The sequence below is a fragment of the Nycticebus coucang genome, chromosome 8 (genome assembly GCF_027406575.1).
Source record: "Nycticebus coucang isolate mNycCou1 chromosome 8, mNycCou1.pri, whole genome shotgun sequence".
In the NCBI taxonomy this organism is placed as follows: Eukaryota; Metazoa; Chordata; class Mammalia; order Primates; family Lorisidae; genus Nycticebus; species Nycticebus coucang.
The window spans coordinates 71,004,376-71,024,791 of record NC_069787.1 but is presented as its reverse complement, the minus strand read 5'-3'; the positions used below and the strand labels follow the sequence as shown (position 1 = coordinate 71,024,791).

General features: G+C 38.0%; 1 protein-coding gene across 1 annotated transcript in view; it reads left to right on the top strand.

Annotated features, from left to right (window-relative positions):
- Positions 1–20,416, top strand: part of NEK10 (NIMA related kinase 10) — a 250,365-nt gene that overhangs the window by 169,400 nt on the left and 60,549 nt on the right. The window contains exons 27-29 of the mRNA XM_053600397.1: positions 5,720–5,903; positions 5,994–6,080; positions 9,670–9,724. Of these exons, the coding sequence (XP_053456372.1) occupies positions 5,720–5,903; positions 5,994–6,080; positions 9,670–9,724 (326 nt within the window). The remainder of the gene's footprint in view (positions 1–5,719; positions 5,904–5,993; positions 6,081–9,669; positions 9,725–20,416) is intronic.

Below are 20,416 nucleotides of genomic sequence, written 5' to 3'. Positions count from 1 at the left end.
TCACAAAATCCACTCACCCTATAAGGGACTTCACTAGCTTTTATGGCCCTTCTCTTTCTTTTGATCCCAAACACAGAAACTATTTATTGAACATTTGCTATGTGAAAGGTATTGTGCAAAGCACTGAAGGATTTTTAAAGGATTAAAATAGTCCCCTGTTCTTCAAGGAGCGATTTGGATAAAGAGTTGGGTGGGTACCCAATCTTCTCAATGAAAACTCTGGAACTCACAGTAGGGAAAATGTACTGCATTAGCATACGGCTTACGGTAAACTGTTATCAATTTTTTGAAGCAAAATCTTCTGCAAGAGGTTATTATAGAAATGCAAGTTTTAAGCTAAACAAACTGTACATTCTGCATCATAAAAAAGCATCTCTATCAAATTGTGAATTCTCTTTATCAGAATTTGCACAAATAATTGCAACTTTGGCAGTTGCAAGTGATTATTGATTTACGACCCACTGGTTCTTGGGTTTTAGTTACAAGTCAAGCCTACTTTTTTTTTTTTTGTAGAGACAGAGTCTCACTTTATGGCCCTCTGTAGAGTGCTGTGGCCTCACACAGCTCATGGCTCACAGCAACCTCCAACTCCTGGGCTTAAGCGATTCTCTTGCCTCAGCCTCCAGAGCAGCTGGGACTACAGGCGCCCGCCACAACGCCCGACTATTTTTTGGTTGCAGTTTGGCTGGGGCCGGGTTTGAACCCGCCACCCTCGGTATATGGGGCCGGCACCTTACCGACTGAGCCACAGGCGCTGCCCTACAAGTCAAGCCTCCTTAAATTTGGAATTGCCTTTTTTAGGACTCACAACTTCCTGTTTACTTGTTCAAAGAAAAATGTCTTCCTTTGATGTCTTATTTATGCCTATGCTCAAGAGAGACAAAGACTTTGCTAAAGTTTTGCCAATTTTAGTCATGTATGGATTCTACTCTCTTTTTTTTTTATTTGATTGTGTTTATGGGAGTACAAGCGCAATTTTGTTACATATGTATATTATGTAGTGGTCAAGTCAGGGCTCTTAGGATATCCATGATGCTAACAATTTACATTGTACCCATTAAGTAAGTTCTTGTGGTTCACCCCTCCTACCTTTTCATTCTCCCAAGTCTCCATTTTCTGTCATTTTACACTCTCTGTCCATGTGTGCACATCATTTAGCTCCCACTTAGTGTGAAAGCATGCAATATTTGTCTTTCTGTGTCTAACTGCTTTTACTTTAGGTAATAGCTTCTAACTCCATCCATGTTGCTGCAAAAGACATTATTTCATGCTTTTTGTGGCCGAATAGTATTTCTTTGTGTACATACAACATTTTCTTTATCCAATCATCTATTGACAGATACTTAGGATGATTCTATTTCTTTGCTATTGTGACTACTGCTGTGATAAACATATGAATGCAGGTATCTTTTTGATATATTGATTTCTTTTTCCTTTGGGTATATACTCAATAGTAAGAATGCTGGACCAAATGATAGTTCCACTTTTAGTTCTTTGAAAAATCTTCATACTATTTTTCACAGAGTTTGTAGTAATTTACATTCCCCACAAACAATGTATAAGAGTCCCCTTTTCTTTCATCCTTGCTGATATCTAGTATTTTTTTGCCTTTTTACTTATAGTGATTCTGACTGGAGTAAGATGATATCTCACTGAGACTTTAATTTGCATTTCTCTGATAATTAGTGATGTTGAACATTTGTTGATATGCCTGGCCATTTTTATGTCTCCTTTTGAAAATACCTATTCATATCCTTTCCCCACTTCTTAATGGGATTGTTTTTGTTGTTGTTGTTACAGAATTGTTTGAGTTCCTTGTAGATTCTGGACATCAATCTTTTTTTGATGCATAGTTTGAAACTATTTTCTCCCATTCTACAAGTTGTCTGTTCACTCTGTTGATTATTTCTTTTGCCGCATGAAAGTTTTTAGTTTAATTAAGTTCTGTTTGTCTATTTTTGGTTTTGTTGCTTGCACTTTTGAGATCTTAGTTATACATTCTTTGCCTAGACCACTGTGCAGAAGACTTTCCCCTAGGGTTTCTTCTAGTATTTTTATAGTGCCAGGTCTTATATATTAGTCTTTAGTCCATCATGAGTGGATTTTTGTATATTGTAAGAGCAAAGAGTCCAGTTTCATTCTTTTGCATATGGTAATCCAATTTTTCCCAGCACGATTTATTTAAGAGTGTCCTTTCCCCAAAGTGTGTTCTCATTGACTTTGTCAAAGATCACTTGGCTGTAAGTATATGACTTTATTTCTGGGTTCATTATTCTGTTCCATTAATCTTTATGTCTATTTTTATACAGTACCATGTTGTTTTGGTTACTATAGCTTTACAATATAATTTGAAGTCAGGTAAGGTGATGCCTCCAGCTTTGTTCTTTTTTGCTTAGAATTTCTTTGGCTTTGGGCCCTTTTTTCTTCTCCATGAATTTTAGAATTTTTTTTCTAATTCTGTAAAAAATGACAGTGGTGTTTTCATAGAGATTGCACTGAATCTCTGTATTGCTTTGGGCAATTAACAGCATTAATAATTGTGATCCATGATCATGGAATGTTTTTTCCATTTGCTTATATCACCTACAATTTCTTTCATTGGTGTTTTATAGTATTCCTCATAGACATCTTTCACCTCCTTGGTTAAATACATTTCTAGATATTCAATGAATTAATTTTTGAAGTTATTGTAAATAGGATTGCCTTCTTGATTTTGCTCTTAGCTAGAACATTACTGGTATATAGAAATGCTACTGATTTTTGTATATTAATTTTATATCCTGCAACTTTACTAAATTCTTTTTTTTTTTTTTGGCCAGGGCCTGGTTTGAACCCGCAACCTCCAGCATATGGGGCTGGCGCCCTACCCTTTGAGCCATAGGCACTGCCCCTACTAAATTCTTTTGTAAGATCTAAGAGCTTTTTAGTAGAGTTGGTCAGTTTTTCTAGATATAAGATTATATCATTACAAGCAGGGATAATTTAACTTCCTCTGTTAGATTTGGATGCCATTTATTTCTTGCTTGACTGCTCTGGCAAAGACTTCTAGTACTGTATTGAATAAGGGTGGTGAGTGAAAGTAGGTGTCCTTATCTTATGCCAGATATTAGAGGAAATGCTCTCAACTTTTCCATATTCAATTTGATGTTGGCTATGGGTTTGTCATATACGGCCTTTATTATTTTGAGTTATGTTCCTCTATGTCTAATTTGTTAAGAATTTTTATCTTGAAGAGATATTGAATTTTGTCACATGCTTTTTCCGTGTCTATTGACATGATCATATATTTTTTTCTATTTCTGTTTATGTGATTTATCACTGTACGCGTAACATTTGTATTGATTTGCGAAATGTTGAACCATTCTTGCATCCTTGGTATAAAACTCATTTGTTTGTGGTATACCATTTCTTGATGTTCTGTTAGGGTCACTTTGCTAGTATTTTGTTAATGATTTTTTCCATCTATGTTCATCAGGGATATTGGTCCAAATTGTCCTTTTTTTGTTATGTCTTTGTATGGTTTTGGTATCAGGGTGATACTGGTGTTGTCAGATTCCAGGATCTTAATCGCATCAGTGCAAAAGAAAAAAAAAGTTTTCTCTACTAAAAATTCTTAGTCTTTTTACAGCCTGGAAAGCATTGCTATATCTTGGATATAAGTCCTCAGAGAGTTGCAGATGTCAGCTGTGGTCTTTACACTAGGCAGAAGATGACTTTTTTAAGAACAAAAAAGATCATAAGGAAAAGAAGGCCCTAAATTGGATGTTTATTTCCATGTCAATTCCTAATTACTTTAATTGAGAGTAGTTTGAAGAAGGATTCTTTGGTTTGGGAGGTAGAAAAGAGGAGGACATGAAAGAGGTGGAGTGGGTTTTACAGTAAGTTTTAGAGCCTTAGAAGGAGGTCCTGAGTTAGGTATGGGCAAAACTAGAGTCTGGCATTAGAAGCCCCATACTAACCTTAGGCACTGGAAAAATTTCTGAGGACAAACATACAGCTCTATTGGAGGGTAGTCGAAGTGTTTCTCATCTCATATTCTAAGTTGGCAGACCAAGGTGGGCCTAAGAAGCAGGAATTAACAATTCAGAGTCATGAAATCAGACTTTAGACCTTGGGTGGAAGACTAGTCACAGAAAATAAGAGTTAAAATACTTCTTTACGTGCATTTTAGCTTCAATAAAGCAAAAACACTTTATGAAACTCTGAAGAAAGGAACACTGCAAAGATTCTCATGGAAAAGAAATAATAAACAGGAATTGATTTAGACAGTTTACGGTGCACAAAATGTTTTTGATATTCTTTTTTTGTCTTTTCATCTTGTTTAGAGAACACAAATGCACGAAAGCTTACAGAGGTTACTTCTGACTTTAGTTACTCAGAAGGTTTTAGACTTTCTTTATCTATAAATTCTACTACCACGGGATTTTCAGAGACCTGCCCCTCGAAGCTGTGGGTATCATTCTAATTGTAGGAAAAAATAACTGAAATAAATAAACACAAACCTGCCTCTCAAATGGGCATCTTTCATCCTTGGAGCCTTTTAATAAAGAAAGAGCACTTAATTTGTGACTAACTTGATACAATTCATAGAGGAATTCTTTCCCCTTTAATAAATGCAGATTTAAAAAAAAAGTTTAAAATGTTTACTCTTGAGCCAAATGCGTGTGACCAGAAGTTCAAAACACCTGGCTCCAAGACATCCTGAGAAAATGTGCCCCTGTTTCTTTCTTTATGCTGTCTTGATAATTATCCTTTCCTCCTTCCTGGCCTTTCTTCTTTTTTCTTTTTGTCTACCTGATCTGTAGCTTAGGCTTGTCAGCAGTGTGTAGCCCCACAGCTTCAGAAGATTCTTTACGCTTGCTGCAGGTAGATGCAATGAATGTCGTAGCTGTCAAGAATTACCTGGGTAAAGAAATGAGGGGTCCTTTCTACAGAGTCACATGTCCTTCCTTACTCACTGACTTTCCTTAGAAAAACCAAAGCTTCCGCATTCAATGGCATTAATACTTTCTTCTTTATCCTTACTGAACCTTCAGACATAAGTTTTGAAGTTTCTAACAATGCCTTTTAGAGAAATATAGAATCACATCTAATGTAGATGACCTTGCAATGCTATTGTAATAGAAATGCTCCCATCAGTCTTGGAGGATTCTGGAGGATCCCATGGTGAGTTCTATAGAGTGTTCAAGCCAGGCAGTAGCATGGAATCCTGGTGGTATGGAAGCCCCCTTCACTGCCCATCCTTTCATCTTGTAGAGGACTGCCCCCCCTCACTCTCCTTGGCATGGCTTTGTCTGCCATGGTATGGCTCTATCTGTTACTGGTTTCCCTTGAGTTTTTGAAGAAAATAAGACTTTACTTATCCACCATACTGCTGAGAGACTTTGATAGCAGATATTTTAGAAAAAACTTAAAGTAGAGAAATTCTGCTAAATAGATATGTAGTCTATTTTTCAAAAGTACATTTTCCTTTGATTCTGAGCTCTGTTGCCACATCCGTTGTTCTTTGTCTAGTCGTAGCTTGTAGACCTACTTTTTCTTTAAATTTATGAACTGAATAGATTTCATAGTAGGTGTATAGATGCATTATTGATAGTACTTCTGCATAAGATATTTATAATGATATTTTAAGTATTTTAATATATATTCTAACAGGCTTTGGGTCTTATAGAAGGAAGGAAAGAGAAAGAGGCTATTAAAAGTTAAATCTTCTTTCCAGGAAACCTTTGAGAAAGCAAGCTTGAGTAGCAGCAGCAGTGGAGCAGCCAGCCTAAAAAGTGAACTTTCAGAAAGTGCGGACCTGCCCCCTGAGGGCTTCCAGGCCCCCTGTGGTAAGGATGAAGACAGGACCTGTGATGAAATCCTGTCTGATGATAACTTCAACCTGGAAAATATTGAGAAAGGTACTGTTAGTGAAAGGGTGTCAGCATGAAGGCACTCTCAACTCCTGTTTCAAGGTTCATTTGCCTTTCATTGTTGTTATTAATATCCAGATGTATATTCAGAGCTGGATGATGAATTGGACATTTCGGATAACTCCAGCAGCTCCAGTTCCAGCCCTCTGAAAGAATCTACCTTCAGTAAGCTTTCTTTATAAGTTTGCCATGTGTGGGATTCTGGCAGGTGGTGGTTTGGGAATCATACTTGAGTGAAGCAAACATCACTATATATATAACCCGGTGGTCTGTTTTCCTTAGAAATGATTTACCTGTCATTCTAGGTACAATGATAATTAAGACAAGCATGTCTATCTCTCTGACTGAGCCCACAGGCTAGCCAGCACAGTGGTTTTACATTTCCTTAGCTGTCAAATAAATAGTTTTATTATTTCTATCAGAAAATGCAGATTCTAGCTGGGGAGTTGGAGATAACTAATTTGGAGACAGCTAAATAACCATAGGAATGATGAAAGTGACTTGTTAGAGGTCTGTTCATTAGAGAGATTAGAAGCTCGTAGAAGAAATTAATCTCGGTGTGTACAGTTTTATTTACATTAATGCAGAGAGAATGGGAACTGGAGGCCCCATTTCTTGAAAAGGGAAAACACCCTCAGAAAGGGAGAAAAAAACAGAGAAATAAGCTGAGCAAGGTGGAATAAAAACACTTTAGCTAGCTTACTTTTAAACTAGCCATTAAATTACTTGTTCGAGTAGTTTCTGCTTATACTAGAAGCCTGGCCTGTAAGGGGTACAGCTTCTGAACACCCCTGCTGGGTCTGTAAACACTCTGAAGAATAATGGCCATAACAGAAGTATGTGCAAGGCCTGGGAAGGAACATTAACTAGACCGTCCCCTGCCCAGTCAATAGTCAAAGCAAATACCCATTGCGGGGATTTGTATTATGGCCAGGACAGAGATCAAGGGAACAACTTGAACCCTGAGAATGGGCAGGAGAACTTACACCCTAACCACAGAGGAAAAAGCCTCTGGGTGGAGATAAGGGGAAAATTCCTCTTTTCCGCTGATTCTTCAGAGGAGAAATGACATGACCACTTCTGCTCCACAGAGAAACTAGAGGGGTTTAACCTCCCCCAAGGAATTTGTATGCATGACCACAGACAGGAGGCTGCCCCCACACAAGGCTCAGGTTTCTGATTTCTCAAGACTGCCCTTAAAGTTAATGATTATACGTAGAATAAGCACTAACATGCTTACTCAGAGAAACTGCTGACATTTTTACTCCCTTCCTCAGCTTACCCTTTTAGCTGAATGAGAAAATAGCCTTCAATAAAAGCTGGGTGGAACAAACACTCAGGGCCACTCACTAGAACCCCACAAGCTAACAGTGGTCACCTATGTTCCCACCTTTGAAAACTCTATTCTGCGTGTCCTTCCTTGTTATCTCTCACTGCTTTTATTTTTATTATTTCCTGAGTCAATCGTCACCAATTCCATAGGTCTTAAAGGACCCTGCCATCCGGGGCAGGGACCCAGCACATTAATGTAGGAATGTATTAAAATACTAAAGTAAAAGAAATATTTTTATTTCTTTTTAGAACTATAAAAAAAGATATATAAATTCAGTCTATAGTGTTACTCTTGACTCTTAATTTGAAACATTGAAGAAAATAGTCATACTAGGGTAAGGGAAAGAAAAGAAAAAGGTAGATAAAATTAAAGACTGTGATGAAAGACAGGATCAAATATACTCAACAAACCTGAAGCTAAAAGAAGAGAGTAGTTAAAATAGAAAATGTAGAGGAAGAAATATTCTTTAAAAGAGTAAGTTTATAAAATATTAAAAGCTACAGATATAAATACTCTGAAATAAATTAAGTGTAAATAATTCTGTCTCTTCAGTGACTATACTATGAAAATCTTATAAAAGAAAGTTTAAAATAGTCTCAGTAAAGATTGAAGTAGAGTACTATGGATTTAGCTATGTTCTTTGTCTTTTCTAACTTTATTCACCAAAATGGGACTAGATTTTCTAGATTTTCTGGGACAATCCCAGTTTTCAATACTCTGTTGTATTTTTCCTGTAAATTCCTGCTTGTTAGATAAAATGTCTTGATTTTCAATTGGGAAAATATGAATATACAGGAAAAAAATCATGTACATAAACATACATAGCAAATTCTAGAAGAAGTGTATTACTGGGTGGCACCTGTGGCTCAATGAAGTAGGGTGCCGGCCTCATATGCTGGAGGTGGCGGGTTCAAACCCAGCCCTGGCCAAAAAAAAAAAAAAGTGCATTACTGTTTTGAGATGAGTTCAGTGTTGTATATCCCTGGGAATAATGAAGGGAGGTCAGTGGGGAAGTGGAAAAGAGAAGCTAGACCCTTCAATTTGTGTGTGGTAACTTGTAGTTGACTTGGCAAGAGCTTAGGAAGATTAATGACATATTTTATTATTATTTTATTAAATATTAATAATGGTAATTTTTTTTGTTTAGCACATTTTCTTTGGGAAAAAGGCCCTTAAACAAACCTGTCAAAGTAAAATAGTAATTTGTAACATTATATTTTACTTGAGGCTTTCATAAACAAAGATGATCTTTGCAAGATGTACATTTGCTTACAGAAATTCAGCATTATTTTTGCTTGTTTTGCCATGAATAAACTCATGTTTTTCCTTGCATCTGTCTGACTGCTTTCACGTTACTAGAGCAGCAGAGTTCAGTTGTGACAGAGACCACATGGCTTGCAAAGCCTGAAATATTTCTTACCTGGCTCTTTACAAAGAAACGTTCGGCAGCCCCTGTCTTAGAGCAAGACTGAGAGGGTTTACAGACCATGCCGTTTATTGAATACATCTCTCCCTTTTGGGGAATTTTTTAAAAAAATTATTTTTACTTTTAAACATTACTGATAACGTAAAAAAAATTGTACATATTTATGGGATATGTGTGATAGTTTGCTACTTGTATATAATGTTTAATGATTAAATCAAGATAATCACCTGAAACAATTATCATTTCTTTGTGTTGGGGCCATTTTAAATCTTCTCTTCTAGCTATTTTGAAATGTACAATAAACCATTATTAACTATGATCACCCAAATGTGCTATCAAACTCTGGAACTTATTTCTTTTACCTGTATGTTTGTATCATTAACCCACCTTTCTTCATCTTTCTTTTACCCTTGCCTTTCTAGACTCTGATAACCATCATTCTGCTCTCTACCTTCAGGAGATCAACTTTTTTAGCTTCCACATATGAATGAGCATATGAAATAGTTGTCTTTCTGTGCTGGTTTATTTCACTAAATATAATATCCTCTGGTTGAATCCATGTTGCTATAAATAACAGGATTTCATTCTTTTTTATGGAAAATTGAAAATACTCCAATTTGTGTATATATGTGTCACTTTTCCATTAGCCATTCATTTGCTGATGGACAGTTAGAGTCCATATCTTGGCTATTGTGAATAGTGCTGTAATAAACATGGGAAGGAAGATATCTTTGACATAATTACTTCCTTTCCTTTGAACATATACATATTAGTGGGATTGCTGGATCATATGGAAGTTCTAGTTTTTAGTTTTTTGAAGAACCTCCATACTGTTTTCCATAGGGCCATGCTAATTTATATTGCCAGCTACAGTGTGTGAATGCCCATCTCTCTACATCCTTCCCAGCATTTGTTGTTTAGATTTTTTTTTGTTAGATAAAATGAAAGATATCCAGAGGAAACAATGTGGAGTTATTTTTATTTTCTTGTTTCAGGCATTTTAAAGAGAAGTTTTAGTGCTTCAGGAGGAGAAAGACAATCCCAAACAAGGTATGTAGAAATTAGCCCCTAAAATATTTTTAAACTATACAGAGCTGAGTTACTGAAGCTTGATAGCCAGAAGTTACCCTGGGCCCATGGAAATAGAGGCTGTTACAGCCCAGCCTCTCAGAATCATTTATGGTTTACCAAATAGCATACCGTAATGAGTGCTAAGCTTGGGCCTGGGTCTTAATCCAGCTCTTCATTTTTTGAGCTTTGTGACCTTGAGCCAATCAGTTCGCCTTTCTGAGCTCCTCGGCAGGCCAGCGGGCTAGGACCCTTGTGCACCATGAGATCATCTGGGGTGCTGGTCCTTATCTCTTTCCCCTCCACATCCCCAGGGTATAGGTCTCATCCTCATAGCAAGTGTGGGCAGTGTGGCTCATACTGGCTCACACCAGACCACATCCTACATCCTAGCCAGCAACAAGAAGAAAGGGGAAGTGCAGACACATTAAGGACATGAACGACATGACCCAAATATCATGCTCCTCACTTCTGCTTGCACACCATTGGCTGGAACTTCCTTATATGACCACATCTAGCTTCAAGGGAGAATGGAATATGTTTCTGGGAGTCTCTCTCTCTTTTTTTTTATTTACATTTTAGCAATAATTAAATGGTCCAGAATTGCCTCATTTTTCTATGAGCTCACAGAATAGTGTTTATTTCACATAACAGTTAAAAATAATAGAACTTTACTTGAGGTATTTAAAACTTTATTTCAGAATATTAGGGGGTACACGTTTTGTTTACATAATTTGCTTTTTATACAGATTTAGTCAAAGTTAAAAGTGTCTGCTTCACCCAGGAAGTATTCACTATACCTAACAGGTGCCAATTTACCAATCCCCTCCTCCCTCTTCCCATCAATGAGATTTAGTTTTATATGGGCACTAAGGGTTGCTTGATTAGTTCCAACTTGGTGTTAAGTACATTATTTCTTTATTTCTCCATTAATGTTTATTTCTCCATTATTATTCTGTTTCACTTAGAAGAATGGTTTCAAGTTCCCTTAAGATTGTCATAAAAGATACTAGATCACCATTTTTTAAGGCTGAGTAGTACTCCATAGTATGCATATAGTACATTTTATTAATCCATTCATATGTTGGTGGGCACTTGGATTGTTTCCATGTCTTTGAGGCTATGAATTGTGCTGCTATAAACATTCAATTGTAGGTGTGCTTTTTATAAAATGGCCTTTTTCCCTTTGGGTATGCCCAGTAGTGGGATTGTGGGATAAAATGGTAGGTATCTCCATACAATTTTCTGTAGAGATTATACTAGTTTGCAGGCCCACCAACAGCATAAAAGAGTTTCTTTCATCTCTGCATCCATCCCAACATTTGTCATTTGGAGACCTTTTTATTGTTTTTGAGACAGAGTCTCACTCCTTTGCTCTTTTTGCCAGAATGCTATAGTGTCAGCCTAACAACCACCTCAAATTCTTGGGTTCAAGTGATTCTCCTGCCTCAGCCTCCTGAGTAGCTGAGATTACAAGTGCCTGCTAGGAGGCCTGCCTAATTTTTCTATTTTTAGTGGAGATGGAGTCTCGCTTTTGCTCAGGTTGGTCTGGAACTTCCAAGGCCCAGAGTGCTAGGGTTACATGCATGAGCCAGGCTGGTTTGGGACTTTTTAATATGAGTGAGGGATTTTCTTTTAAAAGACGGACAGAATTGTAATTTTGGGATAGCTAGCAGAGTCAGAGATAGTTTTATCTTGGAATAAGGATGGAAAAAAAATATTAGATTCAGCTTTTTGCAAGGGACCTGGTGACCTTCCTGAGAGCAGTTTTCACTGGCAGTGTGGAGATGGGAAGGAGCAGAAATCTGACTGCACTGGTTTCAGATGTTCCTGAGGCAGGGATGGGGGGAGGTGAAGAATGTGAAGAGTAACCTGGGAGGGTTAGTTGGAAGGAGAGGGTTGATGGTAAAGGGCCTTCTAGAATCAGGATGACTTCGGGGAATTTGGGACGGAGGAGAAGATTGAAGGAAAGAGATGTTGATGGTATCCAATTGTAGAGTAGCTTAGCTTAGGGCTGGAGGAGCGAGCCTCTGTGTAAGATGGTGGGGCATTTCTTCTTTGTGTCTGGGGAAAAGGAGGTGAAGATAGAATTAAGCTAGAGAGTAGAATATTAAGGAAGATTATATGTGGTAGTTTCTCTGTATTCAGGGATGATAGAACTGCTGATAGAACTGTCTAGATTTGAGCAGTGTTGTCAGCTAGGAACAACCAGGACTGCCAGACAGCTCTAAGGTGAGGACACCAGTTGAGGCTGGGACCACACAGAAGTGGCGATGCCAGTCAGGGGGGATGGAGAGCTATGGGGTGGCCTTAGCTAAGGGGATAACAGTGTGTGTGTGAGAAAAAAGGCTAAGGCTACAACGTGCTGTACCAGTCAGGGCTCTGTGGATGTAAAGCAGAAGAGCCTAAATCTATCCAAGTTATGAAACAGGAGGTTCACTAGAAGGCTTTTGAGGGCTTGCACAATTAAGAACCTGGAGGATCAAGTTTAGGCATTCCTGGCAGATTTGTAAGGGCACAGATGCTGGGATGAATGAGCTCCTAGCTTGTTTATTCCATTCTCATGTCACCTTTCTTAGGATTCAGAGTCCTGGGAGAGAGAGTCAGATTGGCTTGGCTTGGATCCGGTCCATGTTTACTGCTCTGGAAGGAGCTGAGATCCCTGATTGATAGTCCTCCAGGTTCATTGCTGCAGGGAGCAGGTGTGGGTGCTGGGCATTCTAAAATGGAACCACTTCCTACGTCTTGGTTTGAGGGTGCTGGAAATTGCATAATGAAAATGAATTTTTAAATGAAGAACCTGCTCAGCAGACCCCCGAACTTGCTGGGAAGTTCAGTTAGGTGGCAAAGGAAAGTTCATATAAACAAATAATTTTTTGTTTAGCCAAAGATATATCCTTGATAATTTTATCTTCTTCAAATGAGGCCCAGACAGGGTTATGGTGCAGCCTTTTGACTTCCTCTTTTCTAGTGTTGCTGGTAACAAAAACCAAAGGAAAACCTACCTGGGCATACATATGGTGTAGTGGGAAGGTCTTTGAGTAAAACCTATAAGACCCTGTGGTATTCTTTAGGGAGCCAAGGTGCAGAGAAGCTATGGACGGAAGTAATAAGGAGGGCAGCGAGAAGAGAAGCAGTCCAAAACCCTAAGGAGAGTCAAAATAGGTGATCGTTGCGTTTGGGGGCCTGAATAGGAAGATCCTCCGGGATCTCTCCAGGGCTTCCTGGAACCCAGCATTCCCCACCTCTGCTTTCCCATTGCTAGCTCACCAGCTCTGCTTTCACTTTTTGCAGTGAAGGAAGTCACACATGGGAGCCTGGAGCTGTGGAAGCTCTTGCTTCCTCGGTCCAGCAAGGGAGGCGTCTGGGTGGGAGGTGTGTGCCTGGCCCTGGAGCTGGGGTTATGAACACATGGTCCCAAGGAGTGGGTGTGTCCTTATCTCTGGCATCGGTAACTTCTTCTTCTTCTTTTTTTTTTTTTTTGGGCCATTGTAAGTTCTATCTTAACCCCTTCATGAGTCCAATAGACTTTTATGCACTTATCTGGGAATCTATCCATTGCTTGGAACAGTGTTTGCATAGGAAAATGATCCAAAATGATTAGTATGTGTACTTTGAAAAAAAACTACTCTCTTTTAATGTTTGTGTTTATTTGTATTTTTAACAACATTGTCAAAGCCCTTTTTCCTATTTTTTTAACCTACTGGAGGGTAACTAGTTTATTTTATTTAAAATTAGCAGTTTATTATCTTGAAGTCAATGTCATAGAAACAGACATTGACGTTACAATTTTTTTTTATTGCAGATTAATATGAGGGTACAAACGATTAGGTTACAGTGTTTGCATTTGTTAGGCAAAGTCCAAGCTGTAGTTGAGCCCTTCACCCAGGGGGTGTGGCATATACCCTTACACTGTGCCCATTAGGTGAGAGCTTAGAAAACCCCTACCTCCTCTCCCCTCACTCCTCCTTAAATTTAATTATGTTTTCTTTTGCTATGGATGTGTAGTTGTTTTTCTATTGGTTTTATGTTAGTATTGAGTACATTGGATACTTGCTTTTCCATTCTTCCATTTGCTAAGAAGAATGTTCTTCAACTTCATCCAGGTTAACACAAAAAAATGTAAAGTCACCATCTTTTGGTGGCTGAATAGTATTCCATGGTTATACACATACGCCACAGTTCATTAATCTATTCATGTGTTACATGAATGGGCACTTGGATTGATTCCCTATCTTGGCAATTGTGAATTGAGCTACAAATTATTATTATTATTATTATTTTATTGTTGGGGATTCATTGAGGGTACAATAAGCCAGGTTACACTGATTGCATTTGTTAGGTAAAGTCCCTCTTGCAATCATGTCTTGCCCCCAGAAGGTGTGGCACACACCAAGGCCCTGCCCCCCTTCCCTCTCTCTGCTTTTCCTTCTCCCAAGCTACAAATTATTTAAACAAAAGATCTTATATTCTGATCCTAAAATGTCCTGTAATAGATTAGAGTGAAAATAATTGTGATGGAAAAAAAATCACCTGGCGATAGAAAATTAAAAAAAAACTAGAAACCATTTCTGTAAAGTTAATAATAAGAAATCAGAGTATGGGGCGGCACCTGTGGCTCAGTCGGTAAGGCGCCGGCCCCATATACCGAGGGTGGCGGGTTCAAACGCGGCCCTGGCCAAACTGCAACCAAAAAATAGCCAGGGGTTGTGGTGGGCGCCTGTAGTCCCAGCTACTCGGGAGGCTGAGGCAAGAGAATCGCTTAAGCCCAGGAGTTGGAGGTTGCTGTGAGCTGTGTGCAGCCACAGCACTCTACCAAGGGCCATAAAGTGAGACTCTGTCTCTACAAAAAAAAAAAAAAAAAAAAAAAAAGAAATCAGAGTATAAAAAAGGGCCCCTTCATTTTCTTTTTATTGAAAAAGAAAAGTTACCAACTCATGTAAAATAATTCATCAACTAATAAAAAGAATAGATGAAGTCAAATATTAATTTTTATTTTTCTTTATATTTATCTATATATTTTTTGAGACAGTTTCTCACACTGTTGCCCAGGCTATAGTCGTGGCTTCAGCCCATAGCCTGTTGCCAAGTTCACAGTATTCAGCCTATAGCCTGTTACCTAGCTCACAGTATTCAGCCTTTAGCCTGTACCCAGCTCACAGTATTCAGCCTATAGCCTGTACCCAGCTCACAGTATTCAGCTTATAGCCTGTACCCAGCTCACAGTATTCAGCCTATAGCCTGTACCCAGCTCACAGTATTCAGCTTATAGCCTGTACCCAGCTCACAGTATTCAGCCGATAGCCTGTACCCAGCTCACAGTATTCAGCCTATAGCCTGTACCCAGCTTACAGTATTCAGCCTATAGCCTGTACCTAGCTCACAGTAACCTCAAACGCCTGGGCTCAAGTGATGCTGCTGCCTCAGCCTTCTGAGTAGCTGGGACTACAGCACCCACCACCAGGCCTAGATAATTTTTCTATTATTAGTAGAGACAAAGTCTCACACTTGCTTAGGCTGATCTTAAACTCCTGAGCTTGAATGATTGTCCTGTATCAGCCTCCCAGAGTGCTAGGATTAAAGTGTGACCCCTGCACCTGATCATCATTTTTCCTATTATTGTATGTATACTTTACTCAGGGATACCAAGTTGCTTAAATGTGTAGGAAAGATACAAAACAAGTGCTTTAGTACAGAAATAAATTATGATCTATGGGTATACTTCTCAAAATAATTTTACATAAAAATGGAAATTACCAATCAGATTAATTTAGGAATCCTAGCACTGCCAAATAACTACTATTATTTTTTACTAAATGGATCCATAGACAATTGTCTGATTTGCAAGAATCTACTTGATGTCTAACTCTTCAAAAGCAAAAGAAATATATATACTATATATTATATTTTAGAGCTGGAGATGGCTTTTAAAAAGCTAGTCAGTTAAACATTTTATAACAAATTGGGTAAAGTAGAATCAACAGAAAGGGGAAGGTCTATCTGAAACTCATTGAAATAAGGATATTATAGGGCAGGCTTTAACTTGGGGTTATGACCACCAAGATGAAAAATGGCCCATATATGGATGTGGATGTTTTAGAAAGTGTGTTTCAAGGTGACTAGGACTTGACCTAAAGCAACATTTTTCAAAACTATACCATGAATATTGTACCGATGGTGTGGTATGCCACCAGGAAGCATAGGGTGGTTTAAGACAAGCTATCTTCCCTCACAGAACCCACAGTGTAATGAGAAGACAAAAGCTGACTTCATAGGAAAATGATAAAAGACAGCCTTTGATTTATGCCAAGTAAGAAAAGAAAACATTAATAACTTTTGACTTCCTTCCAGGTAATCTCTAGGGCTTCTCTGACTTGAAAGGAGACAAATCTAAAATATATTTATAATTCTTTAAGAGGCATTACATAAAGCTGAAGTTATTTGCAATCTATTTTGTTTAGGATTTTCCTGGGTTTTCTGGTTTATTAATGTGAAATGTGAACCCATCCTGTGAAATATTTAGAAGTGAGAAATGAGAAATTTAAATATAAAAGAAGATAGCAAAGCTATGTAATAGGATAAAAATAAATCGAAAACCAAACCTGTAGAGGTTTTTTTGTTATTTGTGCCATGCATGAAACTATACAAAAGGTACAATGAGACCCTGGAAAACTCTCCCCCTTGGAGACCCTCTTTAGGCAGTTTGTTCCAATGAGAAACCACAGGGAAGTGTGTGCCTGACTGAGTCTAGCTTCCAGAAGTTCAGAATTCAGACTTGGCCCTGGCTCAATAGTATAGAGAAAAAGGTTAAAGTGCTCGGTGTTGGTCTTACCAGATACCAGGAGCCAGCTTTAAACCAATTGCCTGCTGAATAACTAAAGTACCTCTTTAATAACTTGGGATAGGCTTTCTTGGACAATTGAGTCAGACAAATGGGGCCTTGGTGTGTGCCACACCTTCTGGGGGCAAGACATGATTGCAAGAGGGACTTTACCTAACAAATGCAATCAGTGTAACCTGGCTTATGGTACCCTCAATGAATCCCCAACAATAAAAAAATAAAAATAAATAATAATAATTAAAATTATTACATAATGCTTAAAAACTTGAACAAACAAAACTAGGAAGGACAGCTCTTTCTTCCTTAGAGAACTATGGAAGTCTCAAGGCTGGAGTAAAGAAATTTATCTGAACTGGAAAGCACTCTGGTGATCCAAACCATCATCAGATGATAAAACTGTTTTTAGGAATATGATTAACGGCCAGACCAAGAGGGGACCAGTACCCAATTGCTTTGAAATTTCCAATTTTAATCATTTTCAGATTTGATACCTACCTTCCTTACTATTTACTAGGAAAGAATTAAGAATGAGTTTGACTTTTACCGGTTTTATGTCATTATTATAGGCTGACCCAGAATATATATACATTGACAATTCTAATCCAGCAAGTCATAGCATTTTATTTCAACTTGTGAATACATTTCTCTCTAGAATTTGATGAGACACACAGAGGATTCTTTATCACATACACTCAGGTCATGGTGAGCATTGGGCATTGTATTATGACTTTCTTAAGAATATTCATTCATTTATTTAGCTGATAGATGTTTATTACTGTGTGTTGGGCATGTGCCAAACTATGCCTGATTCATCTTTACATTCCCTAGGGCACAGAGTATTGCACGTGGGTGCCAACCCACCAATGCTTGTTGATTAATAGACGAATGCCTGTTACCTTAGTGTAAATTCCACATCTCTCACTGTAAAAGACTGAAATCTTACCCACCAGCTTGAACCTACAGCCTTTGCCATAGCCACAGCGTAAGGTCCATGTTTTTTAGGATCCTGTTGCTCAGGCAACAAGATTTCTGCATGCCTGCTTGCCTCATCCTGTTGCCAAGGCAACAGAGTATAGTTGGCAGACAGGTTAAGACATTGGATGTTTGTGATATCAGAGGTGCCTGTGGTTCATAAGTTTTTTCATAAATCAGTGCATGCATAATTACATTCCAAAGTGTGCTCCTGACCCTAAGTCTTTATGTAAAGTAACTGTCAATGTTTGTGACCATTCAGCATCATGGATGTAACCAGAAAGACCTTGTATGTTTTCAGGACCTGTGGATCTTGCCTCCTTTAGCAGAATAAAGCAGAAGGCTTTCTTATTTTTACTTCTGGCTTTTCCCCTCATCCCCTTTCATAATCCATATCTAGTTTTACTTTGATTGAATGCATACCGCACGATCACCGCTCGCCAGAGTCATCTGGCCTATCTGCCAATGGCATACTCCAGCAGTCTTACCAAAAAAAAAAAAAAAAAAGAATAAATAAAAAATACATTGAAGTGCATTATAGTAAGACCTCTCTATTCCTTTTCTATGACAGTTCTAAACTTCCCTGGCTTATTGCTCATTTGTTTTTAGCTGTTATTGGAGTATGAGTGGAAAGCTACAGGAGCATCATTATACAACTTTCTTGTTATGACACCAACTCCATCCACATTATAAATACGAAAGCCTTTATTGGATATGAAGACTTGGCCCTGCTGTTGCTTATTCACACAGGACATGTTTATGAATGTCACTGCCTGAAAGAAACTTTCATTTGTAAAATGCTGCTTAGCTCATATGTTGTGGTCGTGGTACCTTCAGAAGGCATTTCTTAATATTGTAAGCCAAGCCTCTCATTTTATAAGGTTAAATTTTTTTTTTTTGTTAAGATCAATAGTATTGGCTAATTTTCACAACTGTGTAAAATTTCATGACATTTGAAAATATTTCCTGCATTCAGAGATATAGTCAAAGGAATTCTTATGGGAGATAAAATTCTAGAGCTCCATTCAACTCCTGCCTGGCCAGGATTGATAATCTAAATAATTCACAGTGCACTTAAATAATTCAGTGAAAGATCTATTTTAAAGACCTTTAAAGCTATAGGTCTTTGTTAACCTTACCTGGTAGTGATTTGGGGTGGAAGTTGTAGGCTAATAGTCATTTTCAGCACTTCAGTTTCTCTTTTGATACATCAACTCCAAATGAGGTCACATCAGATCTGAAGAGAGCAGGAAGTGATGACCTTTGAGAATCCTTTTAACCTTCCATTTCTCTGAAATTCTTCCATCAGCCTGAAGTGTTATTGGTCAGTGCCCATTGCAAAACTCTCAGAGAACACAAACTGTAATATGTTAAGCCTCTTCAACAGAAAATATTTCTGGAACGTTTTCTTTGTGCTAATCTACTTCTGTGTATTTTCCAGCTTGAGCTATCATGGGAACACCATTCTCTGCAGCCACAATGCTCTATTGGACATAAACATTCAATGTGGTTCAATCTAGAAACAGGCTTCCCTCAGGCTCTGCAGGATTTCAATCGTTTTTCCATTTGTGGACCCAACAATTGCATAGTTTCAAGCTCTCAGTTCTGGTCACGAGTCTATTGTTTTGAAATTTCACATGACTATATTTGCTTGTGTTCAGTGATGTAATTTCTAGAAAAATTAAAATTTTTATGCTATACCTAAGCAGTGTTGTAAATTCTAAGACTGGGGAAACAATTTCTTTTCACCATCCCATCTCCAGTGATTATTGCAGTGGCTGCACATTGTGGGCACTTAAGAAACACTTTTTGAATGAATGAATGAATGTGTGATGGCTCTTTTTAAAGATTCCCTGAAGTTTATTAAAGAGTTTGTAATTATATGAAGGAGTGGCAAAATTGGCAGCATCTCGGCATCATTCAGGGTGGGCTGTTTCACATATCCCATTAGCACACATTGTGCGTAACGTTTTTTATTGATGATATGTAGAAATGTTTGAAATGTTGGATTCTTCAAGGCAACTTGAATAGTCATCCAACTAACTCAGCATGTAAATGATTATCAGCTTTTTAAGAATATGTATCACCTTATGGATACAAGTTTTCCACAAGTTGCATTTTTCTTCACTTTTTAAGATAATGGGGTTTAGGAGCTTTTTCAGGTTTAACAGCTAAGTGGTGTGACTATAATGTCGTGTGTATGAAGATAGTGACCAGTACCTTCTAAGGAAGGGCCTGGAACACATGTTAAATATGGAGGCCACTGGGCACAGGTGACTCTTAGGCAGTTGAATTTTAAAGGGCTGAATATTTAATTTCATTTAATATTAATCTGAATATAAAACAATGTACAATATCTCATTTTTTATGTTGAAATGATAATATTTTGGATATTTTTGATTAAGTAAAATAGTATGAATAATTTAATACTATAAATTAAATTATTAATACTATGAATAATTTAATAGTATGAATTAATAATTTAATTCGCTTTTTTTTTACTTTTTATTTTAATGTAGCTACCAGAAAATTTTAAATTATTTTTGTGCCTTGCATTTTATTTCTATTAGACAGTGCTGGGCTCATCTAGAAGGGTAAGGGACAGAGTTATTCAGAAGGCAAATGCTGGGGTTTGGTGTGTGTCCAGGGTTACCAGGCGCTGGAATAGATGCTCTGCTCTGCAGCTCTGCCCCAAGGTTGACTGGCCCACACAAGGGCACTGCTGTGATAATGCCTTGCTTTGAACTTTCTGAGGGCACATCTGTCCTTTTCTTTCTTCTTTGAGCATGCCATATTTCCCATGGCTGTGGAGAGTGTATATTCTGTATAAGTCTGGAAAGAAGGCAAGGAAAGAAGGCAAT